The sequence below is a fragment of the Magnolia sinica genome, chromosome 3, assembly GCF_029962835.1.
Source record: "Magnolia sinica isolate HGM2019 chromosome 3, MsV1, whole genome shotgun sequence".
In the NCBI taxonomy this organism is placed as follows: Eukaryota; Viridiplantae; Streptophyta; class Magnoliopsida; order Magnoliales; family Magnoliaceae; genus Magnolia; species Magnolia sinica.
In genome coordinates, this window is record NC_080575.1 from 103,467,940 (window position 1) to 103,491,228 (window position 23,289).

The window sequence follows — 23,289 nt, forward strand, 5'->3', positions numbered from 1 at the left end:
CCAGCTGTGGGCCCCCATGGTGATGAACTTCGATCATCAACACCGAGCATTTGATGGGTCCCCACGGTTCATCCGTCCACGCCAAAAGTCAGCTGTATATGGAACTCTGGGCCACATCATTTGAAATCATGTGAAGACATGTCTAAAACACATAAAATCGTTGGTGGGGCCTACCTGAGTTTTGGATGCAAATGAAACTTGACTTGGACCATTAAAATTTTGGGACACACGCAATGAATGGGCTGGATTGTGAATCACATCTTGGTGGGCCCCAAAACAAAAAAAAAAATATATAATAATAAATTTTTTAAAAGGGCAGCAGCGCTGCCGCTGACGGACGGACATGCTGGGGCTCACGGCCCCAGCTGTGGGCCCCACCTTGATGCATATCTCCCATCCAAACCGTACATTTGATGGGTCCCCACATTTTATCCGTCCATGCCAAAATTCAGCTGTATATGGAACTCTGGTGGGCCACATCATTTAAAATCATGTGAAGACATGCCTAAAACATATGAAATCACTTGGTGGGGCCTACCTGAGTTTTGGATGTCACTGAAACTTGGTATGGACCGTCCGTCAGGTGGGACTCACACAATGATTGGGCTGGATTTGTGAAACACATTTCGGTGGGCCCCACATCCACCCCAAGGTCCAATGACCTTATAACAGGTTGGACGCCAAATATCGCCACGGTGGGCTCCCTGCCTACCATCCACGGGTTAGGATGGAAATAAACATCATCGCCTTTGGTCCACACCACCCTATCAACGGGTGTGTGGAAAATAAATAATAAGTGGGCCCTATCCAGCCCACGTGACTTTATGAATAGATTGATGAAAATAAATATTATGTTGGGCCTTAAGTTGGGTGGAAAATAAACGTTATATCGGGTCTTAAGCTGGGTAGAAAATGAGCATTTTGGTAGCCCACTTATGTAAGTATTGTAAACCGCACCTCTATTAGTGTGGGCTCCATCATGATGTATGTGTTTCATCCAACTGCCCAACTGTTGAAGATAATTTAAGGCCCATTTTATGAGGCCCATTGGGATGTATGCAGCCCATGTGACTAGACCATGTGGATGCATTTCAGGGCCCGTCATCGAGGCCTACCTTGATATGTATATATGAGACCTATGTATGGGGCCCATTTGATGTGCCGGAGGCCCATAGGTCAAGGCCCAATAGGACATACATAAGGCCCACTGATAGGCCCATATAGTGTAATTCCGCCATGGTATATGTGTTGATTTTGTAACGGCCACGCCGGGAGTAATGTCGGTTTGACGTCCACATTGATAATGTTGGTTAAATGTCCGCATTATAGTTCTCCCTAAGGCCCACTGATAGGCCCAAACTTGTGGTAAGTAGGCCGTTTAGGCCCATCTCCATTATACCTAGAACCCATCTCTTATTACATGTTTAGTATAGATGCATGATTCATGATCATTCGCACCATATGTATGCCTGATGTGAGGAGTGACCGATCATAGCATATACCTTTGGATAGACTATTTATGGGCTCCCTGATAGGTGGAGTTGCCTCATATAAGTGCATGATATATACAGGACTGTTGCATGACTGATAGTGTGACTCATGCACTTGCATTTGAGTGATTGTAGTTACTGTATGCCCTAGCGACATCAGGGCCATAGCCTCCATAGACACATCGTGGATGGTTGAGTTGGATACCGGAAATATTTGATTCTAGCATACGGGCGCCATAGACGTCCCTGGGTGAAAATCCCTAAACCCGATGGTACCAGAGGATGACTCCAATGTTGAGACCGAGTGGATATATGAGCGCACGAGGGCTGAATACCAGGAGGCCGCGTCTCCCACTGTGTCGTGGTCGGTTGGAAAGGAGTGTGGCCTTACTCGCCCGAGGGTAGGGGCAATACTAGGCTGAGTTTGACCAGCTCGTGAATGGGTCCGCTATCGACGTGCCGGATAGGTATTGGCAGACTATTGATCAGGCGGATAGTGAGGTTTTTTACGCTTACTTGGACTGTGCGGCTAGGAGAGCGACAGTGCCATTTGGAGTGTATTGGACCCCGGTGATTATCCTGAATGAGAACTGTACTGATACATGTTGAGGATTGGCATGCTTGAGTTGCATTTCACATCGCATGGCCGTGTTTTGGCCGATGGCATTCATATCTTGCACCGCATAGCCTTGGTACGGCTGATTGCATTCATGTGCTCATTACCATGTTTCCACATCACTCTGACCTTGCATTTTGAGTACGTTTATATTGCGCACACACTTACACCACCCTCTAAGCTTTCCATAAGCTTATGCACGATTGATGCGTGCAGGTGACGCCAGGACGCAGTCGCAGCCATAGTCTCGCTGTAGTTGGAGCGTGCAGCTGAGCTTCTGGAGTTTGCTTCTTTTGTTACATTGTATTTTCCCTTTTTTGTCGCATTGTACTAAAAAGTTTTTGATCATAGTGGATTTTGTGGTGGTGTTCTTGTGGTTATTGTTTGTGGGTTATGCTTTTGTTATGCTCATTATGAATCAGACTGATGACTTGAAATCCTCCTTGTAGTATTCCAGGATCGGAACCTGGTGAATGGGTGCCGGGATCCGAAAATGGGGTTCTACGGAGGCTGTCGGCGCCGGATTCGGCGATCGGGAATTTTGTGAGCCCGGTTTCCGAGTTCGGGGCGTGACATCAGGGTCACAAGTACACTGACCTGTGTTGGAAATTTTTCCTGATCCAAGGGTATAATTGGGTCAGAATCTGACGGTCTGAATCCTTAGATTTGGCCTGCAAGTGAACGACTCAATTCACTTAAGTTTTAGTTCATTTCTTAGATATTTGTGTTTCTCACACACTTCGCTCCAGGCTCAAGTTATGCGTTTCTGGATACCTTTAGGATTTGATTTCCAAGATAATTGTCAAGTCCAGTAATGCGGTCATAACCATATAGTTTTGGGGCAATTAGACTTTCGACGTGCGGTCCAGGTCCGATACGAAGTTTCGATGCGCTCCCAAGAGCAACTGGGTTTTGAGATGGATCCTAAGCTTTTAGGTAATGTAGCGTCAGCGATCCTGCAGATTTTTAGTCATACAGATCGTATTTAAAGTGATTAGTGCTAATTTCACAGATAACCTAATTTAGCCCTAGTTAATTCTCACTTAATTTCTAAAGGATTTAGTCCTTAGTGATTTTTGCCTTAGGTGGTGCTTGGGTCTTTATACGGATTTTTTCGAGACATTACAACATTATTGGCCATCCATCTGCCTAAAGCTTCAACATAAACTCGTGACTGTTTAACGATATGTTAAATTCCTCTTTTCATATCGAGCATTTCGGCTGACAAAATCTCAAGAGGCTCAACCTGAGATGAGGATGCCCTATCTATGTTTAATGAAAAGGGCACTGAATTCAGTGGCAAACATAATTGCTTAGGTGCTTAATGAACTTATCTTTGACGTGGTAAAAATTGTTGGTCGCTCGGTTTGTTTTTTATTATGCTGCAGTGCTAGAAATGATATAACAGCTCGATTCAAACCGATCGGCTTTGACTCCAAGTGCCAAAATAAGCAGATAGGTCTAATATGAACGTATATGACTGAAATCTTAGAAGATTGGTTGCTTACTCCGCCACTTGTAGAACTTTATAATGGTCAGGTGATAATCGGAAGGTGGGGTTCTTCTTCTGAAGATGGGTTACTTTATGCCTTCCACAAGAAAAGACTTTTAAAGTACCAGTACAAATCGAACAAAAGAAAAAACTCATAATTGGTCACTGAGAGCAACTGCAAGAATGCTTCTCTTGAAAGAACCGCTTGATATTGAATAGAAATAAAATCTAGCGTATGAGCGTAGACTTGGATTACAACTAAAGATTATGGATAAGGATTACCGCTACTTGATTATTGCTACTCTAAAGAGAGGTTGAAATGACAAGATAAATTGATAAATTTTTGTGTTGAGTTGTTTTGATTTAAGATTTTTTGGATTCATTTTCTCTGTTACATTCATATGCTATATATAGAGTTCTATTACAGTTTGTTCTTCTAAATCCTTCTTTCATTACTACAATGGTTACAATAGTCGAAAAGGCTTTCTAGATCATTTTCTTATCTAGATACTTTTTTGTTAGGTTTCTATTTTGTGATTGTTTCTCTTCCATCAATCAAGTTCTGTGTCTCTCGATTGCCTTTTGTTTCTGGACACTCGACTGCATTTCAGCCTCTCGGCCGCAATCTACTTCTAAACACTCAATCGTGCTTCGGCCATGTTCTGCTTCCATACACTTCTCAGGTGGTCGTTCCACTTTTGTACGCTGCTTGACCGCTCGTTGGTGTGCTTTCGTACACCTCTCAACCGCCTTTGAATGCCTCTCGGCCACTTGGTTTGCTTTTGAATAGTTCATAGCTACTCCTATCTCATCATTCATTCTGTCAGCTATGATTTTGGTAAGAAACACTCCAAGTGTCCTTTATTCCATCCATTATTTATCCCACATTCCTACAAAAATACTACCGGATGAATTCCACCAAACCTCTATGGGAAGCCCGAGTCTGCACATGTTTTGTGCGAGGGGGCTCATTGACATGATCAACGGCTTGGATCATTGAACCATGTGCCATAGTAGACAAAACCTGAAGAGAAGGGAACGGAATTTGTATTGCTTGCCATTTTTTTTTCTCTATGATGTTATGCAATATTGGAAAAGAACCATGTTTAATGCACACATTAACATTATGGTCACCGATGGGTTGGGCCCGAGGTTGGCTTGTGTCCTGATTTTGAACCATCAAGGACAAGCCGGCCCTATTGAAAATTTTGATTTTGCCTGTTCCCAACCCGACACATTGACATCCCTATTCAATATTAACACACAAGCAATTGGAAACATTCATAAACAGCCACATGCTACAATATCCTGATAAACAGCCACATGCTACAAGATCCGATGTCCGAGTATGAACATTTAGGGATACAATTATACACACATTTTTAACATCAAGAAACAAGTGAAATCTTTTAACGGCCACTTGTTCAGAAAAAGCATCAATAAATGATTAAAAAAGCGCTGCAAAAGGTTGCCACAACGCCGGGAAAAGATACGCAGAAACGGTGGTAAATGCCTAAGGAAAAGTCATTTAGACACATCAAAGCACCAGTAAACACTACAAGAAAAGAGGGCTTTAAGCCTCAGTTCAAAACTGTGGCTAAAAAGGTTAAAAACTGAGGTAAAAGCCTTTCGCCTCAGTTTTGCCTCAGTTATCCAAACCAAGGTTGTAACACCAGTGGCTAAAAGCTTTAGCCTCAGTTTTAGCAACCGAGGCTAAAATAACTTTTATAGCCTCAGTTCTTCAAGTGAAGCTAAAAGAACCTTTTTAGCTTCAGTTTTCTCGAAATGAAGCTAAATCAAAATTTTACCCTCCATTGTTTCCAACTGAGACTAAATCCAAATTTTAGCCTCAGTTGCCTCCAATTGAAGCTAAATCTATTTTTTAACCTCGGTTCTCAATAACCAAGGCTAAAGCCTTTAGCCACGGGAGTTGTAGTCTCAGTTTAGGTAACTGAGGCAAAACTGAGACTAAAGATGGATTTAGCCTTTGTTGGCATCAACTAAGGCTAGTTTTTTAACCTCATTTTTCTATCAACAAATGATTGAACCTGTACATATTTCACCCATTTAACATTCATCAAGACAATAATCAGCACAATATCAACAAAACAATTAATTTACTAAAACAAACTACAAATGTCTTCCTTTCCTAGCCTTCCACCCACAACATCTTTACACAACAAAATGTAGTAATTTACACAACAAATAATGAAAGAATACTACTACCAGCACCAACATCAACCACCACACGACCATGGAAATCTGTACGGTTCTCAACAACTGCAGCATAATGGGTTCCTGAAACAAGATTGGGTTTAGCATGTCAATGGAAGATGCAGTATATTGACCGTCAGTGCTGACCATAAATCAAAAGCATGCATGCACATGCACCCATGGGTAAAATATATGCATGCAAGTAACGTAATTATATGTTGGAAGAAGAAATCAGGGTATACCTTATAAAGGTCAACTGGCCTCTGAACGCTTGCATTTTTAGGCTCAATCTCAGTTTCCTTGCCTGTTTCTTGTTCAATAAATTTCTGTTCTTCTGACTGAGAAACTGGCAATGGTTCTCTCCCAACAACAGCAACAGACTGTTCAGACTTTGTGGTTTTGACAAGGTCGGGTATAAAAATGAGTGAATCCATCTTGCTCCCAGTCTTGGTGGGGCCTTACCTGGCATGCCTTGCACACTCCTCGTAATTCTTAGGTAACATCTTGCCTGCCTGTTCATTCAGGGCCGATTCTGGGAACGACTCTATCAGTAAACACCAGACCACCTGCCATCATCAGCAAAATCACTGACAAAATCAAGAACATAGAACCAAATATCAAGGCTACAAAGTAGGTGGGGTTCATATATAGTGGGGGATAGCTGGGCCATCAGCAGTTAATCACTGTGAACAATGCCTGGCTAAAAAATCAAGGTCCATCATCAGGTATTTCACAAGAGTGCATTGAATATAACCATTGTTTCATCTAATTTCTTACCATTATCCTTAAAAACATGCTACCCTGCTAGATGAATGGACCAGCCTGGCTTAACAACAGTTCTGTTTTAATGTACCACTTCCATGGTGTCATACCTAAGGAGATTGCTGGATTGACAATAATATATGGAAACAAGGGAAGCCTACAACGGTCAATGAAACAAAGTCCAAAAGAGCTTGATTCAAATATTGGCAATCACATCACTCTGAGCCACTGATGGGAAGTACTGCTCTAAAGAGCTTGTAGCGAATAATTCATGATAATATCTCTATGTAGAAGAATAGAACAAAAGGATAGCCCTCACCTGCTCTGCGAGAAAGTGTGCAGAAACAGAATTCAAAGAATATGAACTCAGCTTATAGTCTCATTGTATAACCTGCAAGCAAATAGGGATATAGTCAAACAAGCTAGTAATGGTTTAACTAGATGCAAGTACCTTTTTTCTCTTTGAAGGATCTTTAGTTCTTGCTGGTTGTATCTCCACTTGTTTTTCTAATAAATCCTTGTTATTCATTAAATTATAAAAATAAAAAAATAAAAATAATAAAAATAAATAAAAGAAGAAGAAGAAGAAGAAGAAGATAAGAAAAAGCAACATGGCATGGGTACTGATAATAATGGAAGTACATTTTAGCTGAAGCGGCCTCTATTTTATCATCAAACTTGCTTTTAACTGAAACAGATCCATTTTCCAATCAAGATCCTGAAAAAGAAATAACATGACAAGACAATCATAATCATTTATATAATATTCAATGGATAGGACCTTTGGTTTTAGATGAATCTGAAACATTGGCAAGCGATATGCCAGTACTTCACCATGGCAAGCCTCCGTTTCACTGCTAGTGTAGCCTTTGTACTATCGATTGCCATCCCAAGTTGAATATCAACACCCTATTTCAGCCAGCAAGAAAAAATAAATGGTGAAAGAGTGCCATGAGTGACTTGTCCATTTACACAACAAAATGTAGTAATTTATTCTGTTTACAAAACATCACACAAATACACATATGCACCCCCTAAGGTCAAAAGCTGGCTACAAAAATGATGTAGATCCATCAATTAGAAAAACTTGCATCCATTGGCAAGAAGTCATGGTCGTCATTGTATTTCTATAATTTAAATGTGGCCCACATTGGCAATTGATGAAAACCTAGGAAAACCACAATGAATAAATAAACCTCACAAAAATCACCATGAAGAGATCAATAAGATGGTAGCAGAAATCATCAGCAAAGAAACAGTATTATGGAAATTAAATGCACCCAAATTTGACTTTCGACAAAGACAAGCAGATATCTTGTCCTTGGCTGAAAAATATAGTCAATCTTACCACATGCATCAATCCAACATGCAACTAACCATATTTCTTCTCATCAAAGCTATAGATGAATTATTGAAAATGGCCCACACGATCATCACAGTTTATTTTCCTCAAAAGATCAAATTGAAGCAAAGGATAATGTTGATTGTCAAGACTATAATGAAAAAATGTACAACTAGTTGTGCTGGGGCCCACCTTGGTGTGTGTCAGTCATCCAATCCAATCCATCCAATAGGATTGTACCACCATGAAATAGAATGGCCCAAAGATCATGCCCATACAATCATCATGTGTGCCACACAAAAGAAAACAATGGGCAACCATCCGAAACCTCCAAACGAAGTGGAGGCCCACTTGATGGTTGGATTGGCATGGCTTTCAAGCACTCGCAGAGACCAGAATTCACCCATGTCATTTCTTATAACCACCATTTCGAGCTCGAATGAGAACCATCATAATTTAGTTTCCAACCCCTGACTGATGGCCACTTTCATCTTTTTGTAATTATTTTTTTTTTTCCTTTTCTTTTCTAATCAAGTCATAAATAGTTAAATCAGCATTCAGTCCAGCAAACTTGTCTTAACATGACAAAAATTTGCATGAACAGTCCACTCAATATGAATTCTAACATAGAAGTGAAAAATCAGAGTACATCAACTAGAGTATTTATACTTAGACAATATCTACAAGCAGGAACAATGGGCCAGCACTAAATATCCATAAACTCTAGTGCGAAGATTAAATTGTGATGTAAGAGGAAGGCTATATAAAATTGCAAAGCGACGTATTGAACGATGTTACAGAATTGGCAAGTACCAGGCCTAATGCTTGCAGAGAAAGAGCTCGCAGCACTCCTTCAGACATGTCTACTGGAATACAGATTACACATCAGATCGAAAACATTACAAGTCAAACAAAATCATGAAGATTATCAACCATGTGAGGAGTAAAAAAAAAAGTGTAGTGGGTGAAACACAAGCAAAATTTCAGAAACAATAAGGAAACACAGTCAAAATTCATGTGTTTACAATCTTTTCCTCCCCACTTTTCAGAAACGGTAAGTGTCTAGGACATTGAGCAACACATGAAAAGATGACCATTCACGAAAGAGGAAACCTTCAACAAGCATTAACAAGCAAGAGGAATTATAAACAAGAAAAAAAAAATAACTGTCTTTTTTATAAACCATTAACAAGCCAGAGGAATTACATGACAGGCAGCCCAGGTCCTTCAACATTACACACAGGTTTTTCAATCCTGAGAAGCAGGGTCCATGGTACTTGCCAATTCTGTAACATCGTTTTGGCACCTATCAGTTAGCTCTAAACCAACATTTTGGGGTGTGTTTCCAAACAAGCCTTATTTGGGATTGATACAAGTGTTTGGTCTCCAAACACCCCCTTTTTTTTTCTATGCATCCAAATGGAACCTAAAACTATTGGAATGAGTAGTCGGTATAGTAAACAATCGCATTCTTGGGAATTTCTTGGCTTGAAATTTCTTGGGAGATTTTTCAAGTTTTTTGTTTTTTTGGTTTTCATAAAATATCATTAAAAATAAAAAAAATAAATAGCTTCCAGAACATTTGCGGACGTACTATTTCCTGACGCTTCCAATTTCATACATGTTGATCAGGATTGGTGAACCAGACCATTGATCTGATGGGACCAACTGTGGATGGGCATGCCCCATAAGCCTCCATGTCCTCCACAATCACCTGTACACACAACATGATATAAAAACCACATGGCACAAAAATAGAAAGTATTTCACAATTGCATTGACCGATCAAATAAAGGCAATATACCTCATGATTCCACTTCACATTGTATTTTCTCTTTCTTTCATCTCTCTCTTCCCTCTTTCTTTCATCCTCCAGTCCAACCATAATTAAACACAAGGTAACTGCTGAAAATCTCTCAAGAGGTTACATAACTCGAAACTTGGTTTGGTCAAATACTAAATTGAGAGTTTCAGATCCAAAGGTTTATGATCTAATCTGATATTTGGAGTATCACTGCCTGACCAGGGTTTTTTTTTTTTCATGTACTTGGTTGACACTTTCAAGTGCTCAATTGAATTTTAAGAAACGAAATTACAACTTAAACACTTTACCAGGGATTTTTTTTTGTTCCATGTACTTGGTTGACACTTTCAAGTGCTCAATTGAATTTAAGAAACAAAATTACAACTTCAACCACAGTTTCCATAGAGCCAAGACAAGTTTACTTTCTTTATTTAAAAAAAAAAAAAAAAACTGATAGAGCCAAGCTGACCCTGATATGCTCTTGACTGCAAATCCACAGTTTGTACATTGCATCATCACATGTCAGGCAGATAGCAAAAATTACCTTCTTGTGGGCTTCAACAAGTAGCTTTTGGTCAAGAACCAAATCCTCAGGAACATCAGTTCCCCATGTAGCAAGCCTTTTCTCTTCCACTGTCGCGGGCTTCTTTATATGATGCAGACATGTTAGTGTATGAACAGGACAATCATATGATAAAAATTGCAGAAACTTCCGTTGTTGAGAAAGACAGCATGGAGTAGGTACAAAAGAAAACTTTTTTGGAGAGAGAGATGGAGGGTGTGTGTGTGTGCGCGCACGCGCGCGCGTGTGTGTGTGTGTGTGTGTGTGTGAGAGAGATAGAGAGAGAGATTTGTTAATAAAAAATGGAAAACATTCAGGGGGAAAGAATTCCCAGTGCAAAGAGCCTCCCTCTCTCACCAAAGAGTCAGCAACGCATAGTTAGCCACTCTCCCCAAATGGAGAAATGAAATGTTTATCTTGGAGTCCATGTCCTGAACTTCACTGAACACAAAGGAGAGTCTCCAATGTCATAAGCACAAGAGGCCCAAGGGATGGCATTCTTGCAGTCCCTTTCATGATCAATGGGCCAGAGAATCTTGCCCACAAAAAAATTCTTAACGCCTTCTCTAAAAGTAATAACCTCCACAACACTGGCATCTCCAAGCCTGAGTACTCTAGAGAAAGACATGGAAATAATAGACGATTTGCATAGGAAAGTTGATTAATGGTGATTGTATGCCAATCACAATACGACATAACTCAGGCATCAGTTAAATGGATGGCCAGAGACCAACAAGAAATATAACAATCAATTAGAATGAAATGATAAATGTAATTCAGATCCTGGATGATATTTTAGGAAAACCACATTCACTAGTCTCTTCTACTAACCTTCTGTAGCTTCTTTAATTACGAGCCATATTAGCCTTCATGAGATCAGCAGCAGCTTCAACGGCCTCAATTCCAGCAGAGCCTGTACAGTAGCTGTTCCGGATAATTTGCTTGTAGCATTTGTAGCCCCATTGATGATCCTTCCACCTTGAACCCTAAACAGTTGTGTGGTTATTGATATAAACATCTTCTTCATACTCGCTCCTTGGAAGGGATGTCACCTACAAATACATCGTCATACTAAATAAGCTCCTCCCCAAAAAGATTGAGAAAATTGAAAGACAATCACCAACTGTAGAACTTTTGCAGCTACCAACAGTTCCTTAGAAGCGGTCGACCTATACCATCAATTTCCAAATAATTGAAAGAAATTTATCTTCTTTTTTCTTAGTGAAATGACCAATGCAAAGGTTCTGTCTCAGTTCATTAAGACAGCCATAATTCACCTTTTCCTTTGCTTGCTGGGATTTTTATTATTCAGCTATATATATTTATGCTGATATTAATTTAAAACTTATATCACAAAGTGTTTGGGGTATAATCAGTCTAACTGAAGGTATGGCCCGTAGGGTGGCATGGCAGAACAGGATTCATCTAGCTGACCCCAATTAATTGGGATAAAGCTTAGATGATGATGATGATGATGATAGTACAAAGTTTGATAAATGGCCAAAGAACTTGGGAAGTGAGTGTACCTGACTTGTGATTTGGGATATTCTGCGTATGGTGCAATGTGTAATACAGTAACAATTTGATGATTTGGGACAATATGCCCAACTTGGAATCGCTTTTTCTTCTTCACCAAATATCAGTAAAGCTCTTTTTTATAGTAAAGTTCTTTTCTAATTTTCTAATTGATCAACCAAAAGGAGCCCAGCAAGCATATGTATAATCAGTAACATTTTGGCACCTGGTGTTGCTGATCCTCATGGCACTTGGTATGACTGCAAGCTTGATATAAAGCAGTGTTTTTCCAGTCAACTTGAAACAATGAAAGGTCTACTCTATACACTTTAAGGAATTGCTATCTAACTGTGAATGCTTTCATACATGGGCAAATTTTCAACTAATTAAGATGAATTTTTTCCTGATTTTTTATGCAAAAATGGGATTTGAAATCGTAGCATTTGCAAAATGATGCAAAAATGAATCATGGTCTAAAGAACAAGAAATGAACCATGTTTTTCTCTTTCTTCATGGGAGGTAGACTTCTTTAGATGCAGTTTTATTGCTGATTGTCTTTTCCTTCCAACACCCTAATTAAATTCAAAACCACAATTTTTGACAACGTTATCTGCGGACAATGGCTCTCCTATCTGCGATGAAGTAGTCATACTCAAGTCTTCAGATAGAGCACACAATATTTTCTCCTACAATACTTACCTGGTACAAACAGTTGAGGTTAACTATAAAATAACACTCTAAATATAGAGAAGCAAACCATGCATTTACAAAAAAAAAGGAAGAGTGAAGCCTTCTTAGATGCTACAATTCACCTGCTGACATGGGTCTTGTACAGAGACATTCATCACTGGCACAAAACAAGTCTCTCTGTTTGATACATTTACACAAATGAAAATTGGTGTGAGCTTCAAAGATCAAAGATACATTAACACAATTCACCTGCTGACATGGGTCTTGTACAGAGACATTCATCACTAGCACAAAACAAGTCTCTCTGTTTGATACATTTACACAAATGAAAATTGGTGTGAGCTTCAAAGATCAAAGATACATTTCCTATCCAACCGAGCCTGCGAAGGCATAGCTCTATATCCATTTGATGTTTGCATAAAAATTTCACAGAATCTAAAGATTCTAACCATTCTATATGTCTCCAGCAAATAATCAGAAGAGAAATACAGCAATTGTCTACATTAAGCTAAAACAGGACCACGGACTCAACAGCTAGGATCTCACAGTTCGCAAAACTTTTGATGCATAGACCATCCTCTGTGTTACCCATCATTAGCATTTTGGATCACTGAACCATGGGCACACATTTGTAGAAACTGCAGGCCCAAGTGTACCATACAGATACTTGATCTGAGAATTGTACAATACCACCTTAAGCTATATAGTATATAGTTCACCATCCAAGTATTATTATACTTTTAAATGATAAGAAATCTGCTACGTGGAAGTCCTCTTCTGGCAGTCTCATTGTACCACCAAAACTATAATTGACACTAGGCAGGGCTTCAGATGTGTGCTCAGTACATTTGGTTTTTGAAAGCTGAAATGGAGCCCCCATTAACTGGGATGTTTTCTCATTTTTCTGGTCCAAAATCACCGTAAGAAATGGGGAAGCCCCATTGTTATCTCAAACATGATTCAATGGTAGTGCATCTGATCCACCTAAGGAACTTGGAATGCTCATAACATCTAACAACTGGTGCATGATTCTTTATTGCCACTTAAACTCATGTAGTGGGTTATATCTATAGCTAAATGAAATCTTTGGCAATGGTTTTTAGGGCCATGGATGAAGCATTCAGTGACTGATTGCTTGTGTTCTTTTTATCATCAACATAGTTCTATTCAAAACCAAAGCGAATAGATAAAACAAATATCCATCAAGACAATTTTTTTCCTTACATTCTTTTTTGTTGGACTATGTATCAATTGGACAATCATCATTAGGATTTGGCACCTGGCTGGCTGCTGAAGCATTTAGTAGTAACTTCTATATGTAGAAGGTGCACATTCCATTAAAAAATTTCCTATGGGCAACAGGTGCAGAATCTATTATACGTAGAATGTGCAAAATATTAATTATGTTAACATTAAAAGGCATTATTAGATTTAGAATGTAATATGGCCAAGACAACTGGATTACAAAAGTACCCACTTGATGATATATTTTCAAAACTAAAACAAAACATATCTATATGAGTATTCGTTGATATCACTTGATGCATGAACAGAGAACTATTTATAACATTTTAAAGGAAGCTCATGATTTTGATGAATGATGGGGAAAACAAAGCATGAAGCTCTTGCCAGGAAGGGACAGGAGTTGCATGAACTCACTTAGTGGGCAGTCATTGCCTGGGAATTTGCAATCGGGACAGCAACCATCAAAGGCCATCCTACAAGCTTTGCCAAACCAAAGTCAGGTATCTTAGGATTGAGATCCTTATCCAACAGTACATTGGTAGCTTTGATGTCTCTGTGAACAATTTTCAATCTTGATTCTTCATGGAGATATGCCAAACCTCTAGCTTTCCCGACACATATCTTGTGCCTCGTTGACCAACCCGATTTCAGCTGACATTCTTCTGGGCCTATAGATATCCAAAAACAAAAATCAGACACATGCATTTTATTCACACATCATACACATCACGGCACCAATTAGAAATGTTGGTGAAGCAAATCATACCAAACAGTGCACAAGGAAGTTATTTGATACTCCAGCAGCACATGATGACTAATATGCCTAATCTACTTCACTCAAAATCATTTAAGGCAGAGAGAACTAATAGCCAATCTGCTGTTAGCATGATGGTTAAGAGTAATGGATTTTCAAGAAAGTTGTGGTTTTGAGCTTTGACAGATGTAGTTACTTATATTTATTTATTTAAAACATTATCAAATAGCATACAAGGTTTTAAGGTGACCCAGACCATTTTAGTTTCAGGTTTTCGTCCAAATGGTCTGACGGACTCTGACAACAGTCCAATCTGGGTTTTAAAACATCTACAAAATTAAATTTTACCAAGTCTTCATATTGGGGGAGGAATATTAAAAAAAAAAAAAAACAACCCATATACAGGTCAATACACGTGCGGCGTGCCAACAATGTATTGATGGAGATAAATATGCAAGCCTGCCGAAATGTATCTGATCATATGTATTTTTCAGCTTCCTCTCAAACCTGTAAAATATTCAAGCACAAGATAACTTGAAGTAAATTGCATTATAACACTAATTTAACACATTGATTATTAGAGAAATTAGGAAGAAAAAGAAAGCAGCTGATGTTGAGTTTCAATCAATTAAGCCATAATAAGATGATTGAATATCGATGGGAAGTAAAACTTGGAGATGATGAATGTACAATAAGAAGTGAAAACATCGAGATAAACATGAAAGAATCTGTAGCTAACCATATGTTAAAACTATCCGCGACCCGCTCTACATCAGAAGAATCCAAAACCATACCTGGGATAGCAATTACATTGCAACTCCTTCGATTAGACTCTTGATATTGAGTCCAAAATGCTTCACAGTTCCATCATAGTTCAGCTCAATTTTTTTATTTGTGAATTTCGGTCTTCAGCACTTAATGATTGGGTATGATCAACGATTGGCATGCATAGCCTCTCAAGAGGCTTACCATTTAAGAAGGCCAGCATGCATAGCCTCTCAAAAGGGCTAACAAAGTCCTTCAAAGTTCCATGTCTTGCTTCAATATGTTAAAACTCCGAGGGACTACTCCCAGCAGAAGCTAATGCTGAAGCCGCTGCAACTTCAGTCACTAGCAGGAGCTATATCAAATAGCTTGGCCTCCAAAGAGCACCCTTCAAATAATCCACCAGCCAAGCACCAACTACATACAATTACTAACACAGCCACCAGCCAAGCTCCAATCACGCCTTCAACCATATGACACAAAAAGATTATACCAAAATAAGAATTTCAACCACTCTTATCAGTCTTATTCTTGAATAAGAATCCAAAAAAATTATACCTTGGAATATTTAAGAGGTTAGTTGGGGCACACTTACACAAGATCCGTGTCATGCATTAAGCGGATCCTAAATTCTCCACAAAATCACATCTCTTTGGCATTTTAACAAACAACTCCCCTGCATTGTTTTTTTCTAATACTAACGAAGAGTTAAGACAAAAAAAAAAAAAAAAAGAAGAAGAAGAAGAAAGAGTGGAGATACCTCGTTTCAGCACTTGAGGTCTTGGTGTCGATCCCTAGCAAGGGCGACTGGCATGGGGTGTGTGTACTGACGTCACCAAGCTGGTGAGTGTGGGCCCCACCACATGATGCATGTGTTGCATCAAAACCGTCCATGTAGGTGGGGCCTACCATCAGACCGTCCGTCCACAGAGAGAGGCTGGACGTTGACAGCGCTGATAGTCTCACCCTCCCACACACTCACACATATATATAATATATTATATTATGATATATGTTATTATATAAATATAATATTTTATATTAAAAGATATGGTGGGCAGCCACTCCCAAGTGGGACCCTGGTTAATCGGGACTGTGGATCTAGACGGGCCACTTGATGTGTGCATTTTTGTCCAACCGTCCATTCATTTGGACGCTGGCATATGTGGGCCCCACCATATGATGTATACATCCAAACCATCCATACGTGGGGCCTACCATCAGGCTGTCAGCGCCCAGCATCTCACCCCCCCTCTCATGAGTATGTGTGTGTGTGTATACATATTATATAATATAATATTATATATTAATAAAATATCATGGTGGGTCTGGCGTGCCAAGCACGGCCCCACCATGATGCGTGTGCTGTATCCGTCCATCTGTGTGTGGACGTGGGGCCCACCTTGGTAACATGCTGGGTGCAGCACGGATCCACCATGATGCATGTGTCATATCTAAACCGTCCACCCATCTGCCGGGATGGGCAGAAGCTTTGAGCAGCCACTGATGCATGTGTTGCATCCAAACCGTCTATCCATTTGGTAGACTCATCTCAAGGCTTGAGACTCAAAAGTAAGACAAATCTAGCTACCAGGTGAACCACACCACAGAAAACAATGGATTGAGCCCCCACCATTAAAACCCCTTTTGGGTTACAGAAGTTTTGAATTAATGTGGTATTTATTTCCTCACTGTTGAGGTCTTTGTGATCTTATGCACAGTTTGGATGGGAAATAAATGCTACGGCGGGCCTTTTAAGTTATTAACAACGTGAATTATTATTACCACTACCACTTGTGGCATGACCGATAGCATTCATATTTTGCTGCACCGCATAGCCTTGGTATGGCTGCTTGCATTTATGTACTCAGTAGCATGATTCCACATTACTCTGACTTTGCATTCTGAGCACACTCATATTGCGTACACACTTACACCACTCTCTAAGCTTTCTATAAGCCTATGCACGATTGATACGTGCAGGTAACGCTAGGCCGCAGCCATAGCCTCGCCGCAGTTAGAGTGTGTAACCGAGCTTCTGGAATTTTTGTTACTTTCATTATATTGTATTTCCCTTTCATACGCATTGTACTCAAAGTTTTTTATCATAGTGGATTTTGTGATGGCGTTCTTGTGGTTATTGTTCATGGGTTATACTTATGGTTATGCTTATACTGAATCAAAATCATGCTTGAAATCCTCATTGTAGGATTCTAGGATCGGAACCTGGTGTATAGATGTCGGGAGCTGAGAATAGGGTACTACGGAGGCTGTCGGCGCCAGATTCGGCAATTGAAAATTTTGTGAGCCCGGTTTCTGAGTTTGGGGCGTGACAGAATGCACAACAACTGCTTCATCCACGACCACGTGTGGATTGGCGCCCTCATTTATCTTGTCCGCATGAGCTAAAATTGTTGCCACCAAGCTAAAATTCTATCATTCAACTTGTAAGCCATAAGCTCGACCATTTTTTTTCCATAAATATCCATATAGTAAACGAATCGCTCAACTTCATAAAGTCATTCAAGAAAATCCTCAATATGAAGTTGGCCATCAAAGTTAGGAAGATCGACTTTCATCTTGAATTTTCAATATACCCGATCTACCCAGTCACTGCCTCGTCTAAGATGTTAAAGGATCACGTTATTGATCTCCTCGTCATTAAATCCCACATCCTCAGGTGTGATTCTACGATTCACCACCGGCATTGTCATGTGACACGGAGTTACTCTAAGGCATTCGTCATGCGATCAACGCAGCTTACAACCCTTACATTTCTTGTCGATACTCTTGTTGCGCTTCCTCAAAAGTTGTCACTATTAAAGGATATAACTCCTTAGAGCACCGTCCATGGAATCATGCCTAACCCGTCGTTAGAAGCCAACGATCTAAGGAAAAACCTCTCTCTTATACCACTGACGCGGGGGAGGACGTGATGAGATTGATCACTGTCTTCCTTGAGCGATAAATCCTTGAATCCATGAGAGAAAATTTTCTAAGAAATTTTATTTATACATTGATTCAATAATAAAAACGAATTTAACACTGTAACGTCCCGGATTTTTACTATTTGGATATAAAAAAATCTTGAATTTTTTTCACTATAATTAGCTTATGTTGTCACTCACTGACCCAATTACTTTTTTAGCCTAAGAACCAATAGTTTATGGTGATTATGATCGGATCACCATTTCCGTTAGTTACAGATAGTTCACTCTATGAACTTAGCTAATACAAACCTTCATCATTACACACAAGAAATCTCATTACCTAATTTATTTCAGAAATACCTTGATTATATTAACAAGCTTTAAACAGCTCGTTAATGGACCACTAAATCTGAGACTATAGAAAGACGTTCATCTCAGTTGGCATAACATCCTTCGTGGGACATCAAGCCAAGATTGCATATCCAATCGCTCAACTTGGACTCATAAGGCCATTGCATGAGATGTATGAATATTTTTGAAATTACTTATGAACTTAAGTTAATTGTCGGTCGTACTCTCAGCTCCTCATAGATTTCCTGGTTGGGGCGGCCTCTCCAGGTTGGAAGTGGAGATGTTGGATTTCCAAAATACGCCAAATGGCGGCTACGGGGCAAGTGAAGTTCGCCCACATCCTTAAGGAAAGCAACGCTCCTGCGAATGCAATGGCGAGGCTGGGTAGTAAAGAGCAAACCTCTCGTCTCCTCACGGCGCCCTTTCCCCATTAGTTAGAGGCCTTCTTTTCCTGGACAAGGTCAGTCTAGGATCCATCAAACCCTAATTTGGTTTGCGGCTCTTTCAGGGTGGTCTGGTGCGATTTTAGATTTTGTGTCCTTTCTAAGGTCCTTTTATGATAGGTTTCCCGGGTCCTTTTTCGCCTGGGAAACCCGAATCATGTAAATTTTGCTAATATATATGGAAATTGTCTGCGTTTGAAAAAAAAAAGGAGTTAATTGTCAATATTCGGTCTTTGTCAAAGTTATGCCTTTTGGACTATTAGCTATTAATCAAAATTATGACACTGATTGATATTATTATCATGCTCACATCTATATAGTTATAAACCCGATCTAAGTTAGGGCCTTCCTGATTGATTGACACGTCCAATTATCGAATAGTTGTATACAAACATAAATCGCCTAATGGGATGGTGATACCATGACTTATACTGACTCGTACACCTCTCGTTGGGTCCCATTGGTTGGAAACAATATCCCTTAGGGTTAATATAATAAACAAAAGGGCCATTGAGACCATTTGTGCAAAATCTAGAACTATAAATACCATTTCATTTCACATCCCCTCCCTACACGAATTTGTCCTAGAAATTGGGAAGAAGGAGAGATGAAGGGAAAAAGAGAGAGAGGAATAGAGAAAGAGATCGTCCTTGGTGTTTTCTTACACCGGAATTTCTTTAACGAAACCCAAACTATTATTGTTTTCCTTTGTCGAATCCACCCCTACGCGCGATCGGAAGTAAGAAATGCTTCTTGCCTCTTACTTAAATTATTTCATGTTAGATTTTATAAATCTTACTTAAGTTTCCTTTGATTTGATTAGAAATTGATGTATTTCTCCAAAAACCATAACTTTAAACGCGATTAGGTTACGTGAAACCCTCTTAAGTTGTGGACCATTCTTGTAGCTTTCATTTTATCAACTCTTAATAGTGATAGATAATGATTTTAATTGTTTATAATATGCATATGCTATTTATGCTAAAATTACTTTATTATTATAAACTCTAATATTATAGGTTGTTGGTAGTCCACGTGTTTGATAAAATGCCTGAGCAATATATGAAACTCCTATTATTAAATTTTTTTATGATATTTGATAAGTGTTGTTAATATATATATATATAATTATTTTTTTTTAATATTCATTAGTTCTTGTGGATTCACCCGTGTTTAATTGATATACCCCGCTGTAGTATTAAGTGATTATACATTTTGTTTATGTATTTGATAATTTGATTTGTATTCATGTTAATCGAGCCATGCAAATTTTAAGTAGAGGGATGACCTACTTTGAGTTGATCATCTTAGGAATATTGAATGTCCACCCTTAATTTTGTTTGTCGCCATTTATGGTGATTCGTTTATGGCTAAAAACTGTCAGAAAAACCACAACACAGCCGTTGACTTTGGTTGTTTTTCAGGTAGTGAGTTTGTAGGATTGGTTAGCACACATTGAATAGACACGAGTATCTTCGTTAGTTTTGCACCGAGGGAAGCCAACAATATAGCGGATGGTTTAGCTAGTATGGGTAGTAGCTCTCCGTCCAAAAGGAAATTCCTTCTTTTCTCTAAATCTTTGGCTGTCTATTTGACCAGCCCTCTTCCGGGGCAAGGTAGGTCTGGGCAGCCTTAGAGGGGAGTTGTCCCTATGCGAGGACAGTGTTGGGTATATGATAAGTGGGCCCGAGTCTCTTTTTGGTTTCGTTTTGGGGTATGGAGTTTTGTCTCCCCCTCATTCTGCTGCAAATGGCTTTTCTTTTCTGTAATAAAATTGTAGGTAGCGTTCTTGAAAATAATAATAATAATAATAAATAGCACATTGAGATTGACTGCATTTTCACATGGGAATGAGTTGCAAATCGCCTCTCTGATGTCTCCTTTGTTTCTACTGCTAATTAACTTGTGGATGGATATATTCACTAAAAGTCTCTATTCCAGAAGATTTCGGCTTATTCCTAACAAGCTACGAGTCTTATTAGAGCTACTGAGATTGAGGGACGGTAATTGGGAAGACAGGTATGATAAAATCATATTCAAATATTAAAACCGTGTGACTGTATGTAAAGCTGTCAAACTATATAAACGCATATCATATATATGTGGAAAGGAAAAATTCGGAGAAATTTTCTTTTCAAGTTAATATGCATTCCAATCTAATAAGACATCCAAACACACTTAAAATAGTTGAATGAGTGTATCGAAAATAAAATAAAATAAAGTAATTAATCCATGCAGAATATAGATATAGAACACACTATTTATTTGGCATTGCCAACGGAATAATCTATTACAAGAAATTACACTTATTAGCAAACAAGTTCTTAATACACGGGAGCACAAAAAGTGGCCATGCAATGTACTCTATCTTCAAGGAGATTTTCCAATCCCCCCACCACCACCTTCTCCGTATCCGCCACCAGCTCCAAACCCACTGCCTCCTCCACTGCCGCCGCCGCCACCTCCACCATATCCACCACCGAACCCACCTCCAGAACCTCCTCCAACTCCACTTCCAAAACCACCACCTTTGCCGAACCCACCACCAAAACCACCTCCAGAGCCGCCTCCAAATCCTCCGCCAAATCCACCACCTTTACCGAATCCACCACCAATACCACCGCCTTTACCAAATCCGCCACCAATTCCACCTCCCTCTCCAAATCCACCACCACTACCAAATCCACCGCCACCGCCACCGCCTCCGCCGCCGCCGCCGCCGCCGCCACCCCCTAAACCCCCACCACCACCACCCTTACCAATTCCACCACCGAATCCACCACCCTTGCCAAATCCACCACCACCACCTAACCCACCACCGGCTCCACCACCACCACCTAACCCACCACCCTTACCAATTCCACCACCACCGACTCCACCACCCTTGCCAAATTCACCACCACCACCTAACCCACCACCGTTACCAATTCCACCACCGACCCCACCACCCTTGCCAAATCCACCACCACCGACCCCCCCACCCTTACCAATTCCACCACCGACTCCACCACCTTTGCCAAATCCACCACCACCACCCAGCCCACCACCCTTACCAATTCCACCGCCCTTACCGATTCCACCACCCTTACCATGTCCACCACCAATTTCATGACCTCCTCCAAGTCCACCGCCTTTGCGGATTCCTCCTCCGACACCACCACCCTTACCAATCCCACCACCTTTTCCAAACCCTCCGCCAATGCCACCACCCTTTACGAACCCACGCCCAATTCCTTCATTACCACCTAGACCATGGCCCCCACCAAGCCCACCACCGAAACCGCCACCAAACCAGCCTCCTTTACCAAAGCCAAAAAACTTCTCATCACCAGCAACGCCGTCCTTCTCCGCCACCTTTGCAATATCTCTAGCAAGAACGAGAACATTGAAACAGAATAAAGAAAGAAGGAGAAGCCTTCTCCGAGCGCCACGTGTCATCTTGTATTGCTGCAGTGACAGTGGAATGGCTTCTGATGTTCTGAGCTCGGAGGACGAGCATTTTATACGGAGACAATGAGAGATTTTTACGTGAGAGAGACCCTTTAAATTCATTGAATGTATCCAACCGTCATCGCACGTCCCCTTAAATATCCATTTATCGTTGAGCGCTATTGTAGTTGGCGAACTGATTTCAGTGACTAAAAGCTGGAATGGTTTTGCATGGATTTCAGAGGTCCAAACAGGTTTGCTCGAACACTTCCTGCCTGTAACAACAACATAAGTCCGGCATCTAGCCGTTAAATTTGAGCCTTCTTCAACGATCTAAACCGTTTATTTGATAGGGCACCCTATGGATGGAGGATGCCAAAAAAATCTTCTTAGATCGAATATTTCGACACATTAATTATACAAAGGTTATAATGACTGTTCATATTAAAAACAAAAGAGTCAAACTGTCAAAGGTTGAAATGATCCGATAGAAGCTTTTATTTGTTTCTTTTCCATCACGCAAAATGAGACTATCACATGAATGGTTTGGATCATTGGAAGATAACCCAAGTTCATAGGCTAAAGTACTCACGTATCGTATTCGAGCAAACCTCCGGTTCAAATATATTTTGGAAAAAAAGAAAAAAAAGAAAAAGGATGTCCAGCATCTTCGAACCCCGCATGGTTGCATTTATAATTTCCTGACACCTTTCATGTAAGGGGAGTTAATTGATACTCTGGCAGATTATGATGGTTCATACGGATGTATTCAGAAAATATTCGCGTGGGATGCACTTCGACTCAAATTGAACCGTCTAAATAGGGCACTGTAGATAGGTCGCCGTTATCATATGATTGAATATTTCTAGCCTATTGTTAGGGTGA

At 40.0% G+C, this 23,289-nt stretch overlaps 1 protein-coding gene and 1 long non-coding RNA gene across 5 annotated transcripts; both read right to left on the reverse strand.

The window, feature by feature from the left end:
* Nucleotides 1–5,634: 5,634 nt before the first annotated feature.
* Nucleotides 5,635–8,997, reverse strand: LOC131240493 (uncharacterized). 2 transcript variants are annotated; one of them, XR_009168783.1, is made up of 5 exons: nt 8,730–8,997; nt 7,217–7,483; nt 6,894–6,965; nt 6,055–6,378; nt 5,635–5,896 (listed from the first exon to the last, which is right to left on the reverse strand). It is a non-coding gene; the product is annotated as an uncharacterized LOC131240493 (long non-coding RNA). The 2 variants fall into 2 exon arrangements; XR_009168782.1 differs by having other exon boundaries at nt 6,894–7,091.
* Nucleotides 8,998–21,221: 12,224 nt separating this feature from the next.
* On the reverse strand, nt 21,222–22,549 carry LOC131240494 (glycine-rich cell wall structural protein-like). Of its 3 annotated transcripts, none has more exons than XM_058238757.1 (2): nt 21,813–22,549; nt 21,222–21,782 (listed from the first exon to the last, which is right to left on the reverse strand). In XM_058238757.1, exons 1-2 carry the CDS (start codon nt 22,525–22,527, stop codon nt 21,346–21,348), a joined length of 1,152 nt encoding a protein of 383 aa, XP_058094740.1. In that variant the 5' UTR covers nt 22,528–22,549; the 3' UTR covers nt 21,222–21,345. The 3 variants fall into 3 exon arrangements, with proteins under 3 accessions (XP_058094740.1, XP_058094742.1, XP_058094743.1); XM_058238759.1 differs by having other exon boundaries at nt 21,222–21,881; nt 21,945–22,548; XM_058238760.1 differs by having other exon boundaries at nt 21,945–22,542.
* Nucleotides 22,550–23,289: the final 740 nt, after the last annotated feature.